Here is a 9,819-nt window from a genome sequence, read left to right as displayed (position 1 = left end):
GTGATCTACTTTGTCAAATGCCTTACTGAAGTCCAAGTAAATTATATCCACAGCATTCCTCTGGTCCACTAATTTTGTCACTTGGTCAAAGAATGCAATAAGATTTGTCTGGCATGATCTGTTTTTGACAAACCCGTGTTGGCTTTTAGTAATGACTTTGTTTGCCTGTAGGTGTTCACTGATTCGTTGTTTGATTATCTTTTCCAGAATCTTCCCAGGTATTGAGGTCAGGCTGATAGGTCTGTAATTTCCTGGGTCCTTTTTTCTCCCTTTTTTGAAGATGGGAACTACATCAGCTCTTTTCCAGTCTTCTGGTAGTTCCCCAGTGCTCCAAGATCTTTGAAAAATATAGTTCAGTGGTTCTGAGATCACATATGCCAGTTCCTTGAGAACCTTGGGGTGTAATCCATCTGGTCCTGGCAATTTGAACTCGTCTAGGCTGGACAGGTGCTCACTTACCATTTTCTTGCCTATCTTAACTTGTATTTCTATTTTGTTTTTTATGGCACTATTTTTTATAGGTTGGTCTGTTTTTTCCCTTTGTGTAAAGACAGATGCAAAAAACGAGTTAAATAGTTCTGCTTTCTCCCTGTTGCTTGTCACCTTCTTGCCACTTTCACCCACTAATGGACCAATCGTTTCCTTCACTTTTTTTTTGTTTTTTACATGTTGAAAGAAGCTTTTTTTGTTATTTTTGACTTTGGTTTCAAGCCTTAGTTCATTTTGAGCCTTAGCTTTCCTCACTTCCTCATAAGAATGTCCTAATCTGAAATACAGGGTAGACCTATATCATTGAATCCTGGAAGTCTTACAAACCATGAGAGAAAAAAGTACACCCATTTAAGTAAATTTGTGCTGCAACCTTTCACTGGCTTAATGCCCTTTAGGTTAAATTTCAGTAAAAGGCTTCTTTGTACCTTGAGCATATAAAATGATTCAATTCCTAATCTATAAAGATGAGACTTGGGTCAACTTGATCTTGTGTTAACGAGATCCTCAAGTAGCAATTCTGACTCTGATCTCAGGAATGGTTTGAGGTAGCCACAATCATTGTAGAGCTTTCAATAAACCATGAAAAGCTGTAAGAAGAGTCATAGTAACCTCTAATCATATATAAACAAAGACATGCACTCTGTATATACTGCACTTTCTCTTCACCCAGCTGTATCAGGTTTCCTGACCTCTGGCTCTGGTTCTTAAAATAAAACTATAATTTAAGCTACCATTTTTTACTTCAGAAATCCTCAGAAACTGATTTTCACTGACTCATAAATGTCTTCAACATTGCCATTTGAGAACTAGTCTGATATAGGCATTAATGTGTTGAAGTTGTAACAGAAAGATACATTCAAGTCCATGGAAGTTCACCTGGTGAATTTGGGTCAGTCATATTTTCCCAGCCCTACTTGTTGTTGAGGGGGGGGAGAGATGGAGATAGTTTTATGTATAGCTCCTTAATGCCAAAACAAAAGATAACATATAAATTTAACAAATAAATACCATAATTTCTAGTTAAATTAATCAATGCTCCCTCTAAGTAATTAATACAAAACCATAAAAAATGGCATCTAGCTAGTGACCATCTTCAATTAACCCAACATTTGATTTCACAACAAATTAATAAATATAATGGAAATATAAAACTGAGCTTTTTCTCTTTAAAAACATTGATATGTGATATGGTGCCATGGCATCTTAACCTCAAAGGGAGTAGGGAATTTGAAACTCTGGATGATAAGAAAGTTCCTGCTAATGGGGACACTGCCTTTCCCCATGTTTCTGGGTGTCTGCTACAATGATTTACTATGATTCCTTGTTTACTTTAGCCCTCTGCAGTATCACTGAACCAAAAATAAAGTGGCTGCACTGCCAGATATTGCCATAGGACCATAGTAGTGATCCCAAATCCAATGAAAGTTGAGGTGTAGATGCTTCACATGCAAAAAATCATGGGTTTGATTTCTGTTACTGTACTTCTACTTTCAACTACAAAGTCAGCTTTTGAGGTCATGCTGACTTTATAGAATAGCCAGCATCGTATTTTCCTACTTGTATGGCTCTGAAGCACTAGTTTCTCAGAAATAAAAAAGGCAGAGAGCTTTGGCTTCTCTTCTCTTTCATAGATTTCCCAGAGATCCCAGACCAAATAGGGTGCTGGAATAGATAGGCCTTTGGTCTGATCCAGAAAAAAAAATCATATTTTATATTTCATATTTATTCTATTCCAGTTTAAGCCTGAGTGACTCTTTCTTTGCAAAGGAGCAGAAAAAAATATCTTTGGGACTTCAGGAAAATTTATACAGACCTGAAGATCAAAGAAAGGAAATTTCATTATACTGTATACTGCAAGAACCTTTGGATTCCTTGCATTTCCTTTTCTAGCTGCTAAGGATCACATTCTTTCCATCTCCTATCCATAAAATAAAGATTCAATCTAGACTTTTATTTTTGAACCTCCCACTGAATCTTAGCATGAGACATCTGCTTTGCAAGTGTTGTAAAACTGGACATTTATATGTGCCATACTATTTATGCAATCACAGAATGATAGCATCCCTGCCTAATGTTATTGCTATCTTTATTCCTGGAATTTATAAAATGAGATTCCAGGCAAGGCTGAAGCACAAGCTTATGAACAGGGTGACATTACCCCATCTATAGCTCCCACAAAAGACCAGCAATGACTTGAATATTGTTTGTATAATTTCTACACATATGTTACATACAGATCAAACATGGTGGCATTAATTCTGTATTGGATGACTTATAGAAATGATGACAAGTGTGGATATTTTGCACATATACAATAGCTGGGGAGAAGCATTATGTTTTCATAATATAAGATAAAATACAGCTTCCTTTTCCATTCTAATAGCACCCTTCAATAGTTTAGTACTTTCAGAGCAAGTATATGAAGTGCCCTCAGAAATGAGCCCTTTCTTTGACCTTGTCTTCTAAAATGTGTAGTGACCTAGTGTTATAAACCCTATAAATTCTATTAACCCTCATTATGATAATTAACATTATTAAAAAAAAAAAACCCTTTCTATGCAACATAGGGTGTGCTTGGCTACTAGGGCTGCTTTTCAAATGATAAGGAGGGAACAGTACAAAACAAAACCCCACTGGCCTGGCAGGTGTTCAAATTGGAAAGCAAAGTTCAACAAAGTTCAATGTGGAAAATACTTACTAAAGCTGGGTACCTGAAGGGGAAAAATGATTTTATGATCGATCAGAATATAATAATCGATACTGATTTTAATGCTTCTAGGGATTGAAATAAATACAGTCTGTCTTTCAATTATCAAATTTTTTTTTTAAAGAAAACCAGTGTTTTGCAAAAGACCTGGAGGCAAACAGGTCTCCAATATAACCAGTGTTGAATAGATATAATGAAATCTGTAACTAGCAACCGCATTCTTCCTACCAATTGTAATTGTAAACTAACATTAAGAACAATTCATTATGTATCATATTACAGTAACCTTATGTAGACATTACAAATACATGTGTCACTATAGTTAGAACAGCTTTCTATAGATAAGATAGCAATTGTCAAGTTACTTTAGTCTAATAGAAAATTTTCACCATTTCCATTTCAGATCTAAGAGTATTTCAAGAATGGGTACCTGGCCTTTTAATAAGGAAATGATCCCATTTGGTTCACCAAATAATCAATTCATAGTATAGACTGGAGCAACCTGGCTGCAAGAAACTATCAAATGCAAAAAGTCTGCAGAGCCAGAGGAAACATCATTGACTTCTTCCACTGGCCAGCTATTTGGCATGATCTATTGACTATCTGCAAACAGATCCTTGGTTTTCTGTTGCCATTAGTGGTGGAAACAAAGCATTTTTTTTCTGACAGGCAACTGAATAGCCTGACTGTGGTGACTGTAGAATAGGTTAGCTGGGCTTTGCTCAAACACATTAGTGGTGCAGTTGAGTAGAAAATGGAGAACACTTTATGAAAATGAGACTCAAGCAGATGAGTACATCATCCTTTTTTCTCCTTATTGATCTAGGCCAATGATGGCGAACCTTTTAGAGACCGAGTGCCCAAAACCCGCCTTCTGTCCCTGCTCCGCCTCCCATCCTGCCTGCTCCGTTCCTGCCCGCCCCTGCCACGCCTGCCTGCAGGGCCACGCACCATCTCCATGGCCTGCCGCAGCAGATAACCCAGGCAGCCCTGCAGCATCATGGCAGCCACGCCCTCTGTCCACACCCTGCAGCATCATCTGCATGCTATGGAGCGTGAGGGCGGGGTCTTATTCCTGATGCCTGGCTATGTCCTTGGCTGCGCTGCTCCATGCAGGCCACGCTGCTCCGTGCAGGGTGACTCTCCTCCAGAGGGGCTACTGGTGAGGAGGGGGCCGCAGGGAGAGGCGGGGCTGGGGCAACGGCACGTGTGCCCACAGAGAAGGCTCCAAGTGCCGCCTCTGGCACGCGTGCCATAGGTTCGCCACCACTGATCTAGGCTATGTGGAAAATATAGCCATCCCATTGTAAGATGTACAGTATGTTCTTTTTATACAAACATCCCTGGGAGTTATTAAATTGAACTTTGCTCATCTTGTCTAGTATAGACCATAAGCATCTTGCAGAATAGTATGACCTTCAAAGAAATCTCAGCTCCAGTACTTCTATGATATTCTTTGTGTCTGCTGCAGAAATAGCCATCCTCTCTCTGTGTGTGTAATAAAATAGAAGAAATTGAATGGGGGTCATAGGTTGATTTAGAATATGCAAGCTTTCAATAAAATAATTTTCATATGTTCATCTACGTATCAAAGTTGGGTACTAATCAAAATATTGTTTGTGTAATTGTTTTTTGGTAGAATGCCTGAAAATTTAACATGCAAAAAGTGCTTCAAAGAATGGATTGACCAACAGGTGTTTATTAATATATTACAGAGTAGGAGCAGAAACACTGAAGAACTAAACAGAAGAGTTTTAATAACATAATGGTGAAGATGCTATTATTTGCTTGAGGGAAAATATTTGCTTGTTTGCTTGTCTACTGGAATTGTTAGTATTCAAGAAACCTAGGCTGCAGTTCTTGCAAACTGCATTGGAAGAAGGGATTCAGGATTACAAAATATATTTTACAGGTTTTGTATTAAAGCCAGTATGATATATTGCATATCTCAATTCTCCTCAGCAGAATGATGAGCACCTGATACCCATAGGAGTACTTTAGCTCAAGTGCACAGTTCAAAATAGTCAGAATTTATACTACTTCAGAAAGTGTTGGGGTATGTACTTCTTCAAACAAAACAAATACTGTCTTTCTGAAGGTTTTTTTTTTTTTACTACTCCAGGCAAAATTTTAATATTGGTCAAGATATTAAAACATCTCCAAATATATCCATGTGTTTGCAATTTAAATACTCATAAAATCTGATTCTCTGGGACATTTTTTAACACCAATACTTTCTGTCTGTTGGAAAAAAAATAATCACCAAATATTAATGTCTCAAGCCTTTTTTTTCTGGGAAAGTTATACAAATCAACTAGCTGAAATCTGGACACAATGTCCACTACTGTATATAGTAGTATATAGGTCTGCCTATACGCTATTGCCTTGTAGAATGTCTACACTAGTTCATACTTCTGTATAAATTCTGCAGTGAAAGAGTTTGAATATTCCAAAACTTCAAGATACCAATAACATTCTAGCAAAATATACAGTATTTCCTACCACAGGATTACCCAGAAGCGGAAAAGTATTAAGTATAGTTTAAAATGTTTTGTGTATCTTTATTGAAAACTGTGAGAGTTATTTTATTCAGGAATAATTCTACCTATTAAGGGAAAACATATGAAGAGAGTTATCCCTGGGTACCCAAGACTCCAATTTACTTTTGATGATACTACCATGGGAGCTCTCCATGGTGCAAGACATTCCTCACAAGTATACGTATACCACAGAAAAAGGCTAAAATGTGAAAATCTGCTGAATAGCTTTTTTGGCAAAAATAGAAAGCACCTTTGATACCAACAAAAAGCAAGTGTCTCCCTATCTAAGGTAATGAAAAGGTTAGATTTATCTGTTTCAAGTAACACAACAAAGGCTTATTTGAATTTTGTATTCAAATTCTGTATGGAATGTTCATGCTAGCTGAAAGATGGCTATTATTATTCTTTCAGATTTTTTTCTTTTTCAGAAAGTCCATTTCTAGGAATTTAAGTTTTCTGCTTTGTCAGCAACTGGGGAAATACCAAGGTAAAATGATGCCAGTATGACACGTTTCCCCCCAGTGATGTTTTTTAGGGGGGAATCAGCCAAATCAGTTTATTAACCACAAGTATTGAAAACCCTTGTATACAGTCTTCTGAATTTTTTTTATGCTCCTCTTTCAAAATGCAAGGACAGCCTGCACTGCCTTGCAATGGATATATGTAGTAGTTCCATAACGGACAATTATCCTCCCTACCTCACTATTTCCATCTGTAAAATGGGCCAGAAAAATAATGTATGGCTACTTCCATTTTGCGGATGGAAATAGTGAGGTGAAGAAGTTTAATTTCCTATTAATTCTACCTAGCATTTTAAATAGTAACAATAAATATATTCTCAGGGTTGGTCAATTTTAATAGCTGGCTGTATGAGAAATTGGGATAATTTGTTTGTCTATTAAGTCTGAAGTTCTACGTATCTTTGGACTCACCTAACTTTATCATTATATTCACAAAGGAAAGGCATGAGAATTTGCCATTCACTCTGTATGTGTGTGTGTTTATATGCACTAGAAAAGAAATGTTTGGAGGGCACAAAGAAAAATCACCAATAAGGGCAATAGTGCAGACAGTTCAATCTCTGCTTAGACCTTAACATAGTGCTATTAACTAGACAGGAAGTGGGCACTATAGAAAAGGTTTTAAAAACAGAATAGTTAGACCCAAGCAATTAAATTAGAATGTGAATGTAATATCTCTTAATAAAAAAAATACTGAAACAAATGAGCCCAAAATTAGATGGTAACTTAGTATATTCTGCACTAAATGGCTAGGCTAGTAATATTTACAGTTCTTGTGTTCATCTAGTAAACATTATATCAATTTCACACACATGCTGTCTTAATACCTCTTCCTCTTTGCTTTTCAGATGTTTGGTCTTCTTCAGCCCATGCCTTCCACAAACCTACCTGCTTGTAGGCATCTAGAAGAAAGCTATTCCAGACGCAGCGCAAGCCCTCTGATGTGAGCATCCTTCTCCATTCACCACGTGCAGCCTTGGAGCAACTCAGAAGAAGCACCATGTGCTTCAAGAGGACCACCGAGTCATAGAGGGCGAGGAAAAGGCAGTTGGAGAAAAAAACCGGCAGGATCTGAAGTGTGATCAACAGGTCAATGCTTAACAGACCCATCTTGCTTGCCCTTCTTCTTCTTCAAAGGATTCCTCTGACTTCCCTCTTCATACTCTGTGCGCCCTCATGAAAAACAGCAGTAAAAATAATAAAATATAAAGGGCTTTTTAAAAATTCATACTGCTCCGTTAGCTCTCTTTCAAAGTTGGCTCAGTTCTCACTTCAGTAGAGCCGCTTAAAAGAAGAAGAAAAAAGGAAAGCACCACGCCAACATGAACGTTTTTCCACCCTGAGCTGCTTTTAATTTTTCAGAAACTCTAACTCAAACTACTGTTGTTTTTACTTAGCCCAAAGCCCTTTGCAGTCCCCTAAATACAAAGAGAGAGAGAGGCAGGGGGGGGGGGAGAGGGAGAGAGACAGCCGGGCTGCCAATTGCCTATAATTCTAAAATTGAAACGAAATAGGCTAACTTTCCTCTAATTTTCCTCCTATTTCAGTAGTTTTCTCATTCTTTTATTACCGGAGCTATCAGGTGAAATAATGCTTTTTTTTTCTGTCAAGGGAGGGCTCTGGAGGAAAGTCTTTGCACACAAACTTTCTGCTTTTCCCTCGCTGGCTGGGCTGGCTCTGCTCAGCCTCTCTCCCTGCCACTCTTCCGTCTCTCTCTGCCTCTCACTATCTGCCTGTGGTACAAAGTGCTTTTCCTCTGGAGTCCTCGCTTGGTTCCCTCAAGCCTTTTATACATTCCCTGGCTAATTGCTGCAATAGAGAAATGAAACCCTAATCTTAGTAAAGATCTTGACGTCAATGTAAAAGAGGGCTTTACTTTGGCCAGGACTACAGTGAATAGAAAAGTAAAATTCTCAAAACTTTCTCTCCCTCCCTCCTTCTCTCTCTCTCTCTCTCTCTCTCTCTCTCTCTTAGAACAAGAAGGGAGGGGGAGGGAAGAATGTTGCTTTGTTGTTAAAAAAAAAACCTCACAAACTAGATATCTCAGATGCACATTTTTCAGTCTTTTACACATGCTTTCAAACTTTGGGAAAGCATGTTCAAAAAACAGAGTGACACAGAAAAAGGGTATACTATTATCTAGAATTTTTCTCTCTCTTTCTCTTTTATGGCTTTCCCCCATTATTATTTTGCCCTTTGTATATTCCAAGAAGGTGTAAGGACTGATACATTCTAGAAAAGGGCACATTTTGGTACATTTCCCTCCCACAACTATCAACTACATCAGTGAGAGTTGTTTTAAATATCTTTTGTTGTCTTCTTGGTATTTAAAGAAACACAAGAAACACCCAGTCTGACTTCATCTGTTAAAGTAAGAGAATAAAAAGAACAGGAAAGAGAAGAGCACATTTAAACTGAGCATTGACTTATAGTTTATTTCAAAGGCAGCCTTGTCATTCCTTCTAGATTAAATGCTTCAAAATGCTATTTTACAATTTTTAATTGATTTTCAGTTATTTCCACCATGGCTGTTTCCTTAGTTAGTTAGTTAGTTAGTTAGTTAGTTAGTTAGTTAGTTAGTTAGTTAGTTAGTTAGTTAGTTAAAAAACAAAACTTACAGAGCTAGAGTCTCTGGAAAGGTGACCTGTGGATCTCAGATTATTGTGGACTTCTCTTGCATCAGGATAAAATCTGTTAGCGAAGTCTTCTCAGTGTAGCTGTGGAAACCTGGCTCTAGGTATCTGACAGTGTCAGATAACAGTTGGCTCCACCAACATACCTTCCAAAGGTTTTGTTATAGTGAATTACCTTCTTCTCTGAAGCAATAGAATGTTGTTGTTTTTTACTAAGTCCATATAAAAAGGGTGGAATGAATTTTCTTTTTCTCCCATGCAGCCCAGGGTGGTATACCTGAATAGAGTATAGGCTAATATTAGTTTTCCCTCCATCATTCATCTCTTAGATCTATATATTGTTATACTTTCTTATGACTGTTTTGCTGTATATTCTAAACAAGAAGCTTTATGCCACATGTAGCCCTGTAGGATTCTCAGAAAATTAACTTTAAAACTATTGATACCTAGGGACTGAAAGGCAGTTAGCTCTGTATATTCACTATGAAACTATGATTTGGACAATAGAACCATTCTCATGCATCAACCTATCCAAACGCTTATAAAACAGAATAGTATCTCAACATCTATAAATACCAGTTTCACCAACATGCTAAACATAAATGCATTCACTAGCATAAATACCATTGCATATTCCCAGGAGTCTTTGTGAGATGTTTCCTCTTGAAAATTACATTCAAATAAACATAATTTAATTATAATTGAAGATCATTTCAATATGATACCGAAAGGGAACCTAGAATAAAAGAACAACAAAGAGACTTAGCGTACTTTATCAGATTAAACTGGGTCTCTCCCTTCATATGCCTGTCTCTCAAACCACAAACATTCTGACCAATTGAACATAAGGGAAAATGTTTATTGGGAAAAAGGAGTAACAAGTATGCCTAATTTCCAGTACTGTTAAGATACTCAGTCAGAAGAGG

The 9,819-nt window shown here is 37.4% G+C and overlaps 1 protein-coding gene across 2 annotated transcripts in view; it reads right to left on the bottom strand.

Annotated features, from left to right (window-relative positions):
• Positions 1–8,972, bottom strand: part of DIO2 (iodothyronine deiodinase 2) — a 16,687-nt gene extending 7,715 nt beyond the window's left edge. The window contains exons 1-2 of one of the 2 annotated variants that reach the window (XM_015811936.2): positions 8,879–8,972; positions 7,149–7,433 (exon numbers count right to left, since the gene is read on the bottom strand). In XM_015811936.2, coding sequence (XP_015667422.1) covers positions 7,149–7,370 — 222 coding nt within the window. In that variant the 5' untranslated portion in view covers positions 7,371–7,433; positions 8,879–8,972. Of the gene's footprint in view, positions 1–7,148; positions 8,165–8,878 lie in introns of those variants that run through there. The other variant, XM_015811937.1, reaches the window with a different exon arrangement.
• Between the last annotated feature and the right edge of the window lie 847 nt (positions 8,973–9,819).

The sequence above is a fragment of the Protobothrops mucrosquamatus genome, unplaced genomic scaffold (assembly GCF_001527695.2).
Source record: "Protobothrops mucrosquamatus isolate PMUCROS unplaced genomic scaffold, P.Mucros_1.0 scaffold57, whole genome shotgun sequence".
Classification (NCBI taxonomy): domain Eukaryota; kingdom Metazoa; phylum Chordata; class Lepidosauria; order Squamata; family Viperidae; genus Protobothrops; species Protobothrops mucrosquamatus.
Note: the sequence above shows the minus strand (reverse complement) of the source record. Positions and strands in the feature narration are given on the sequence as shown.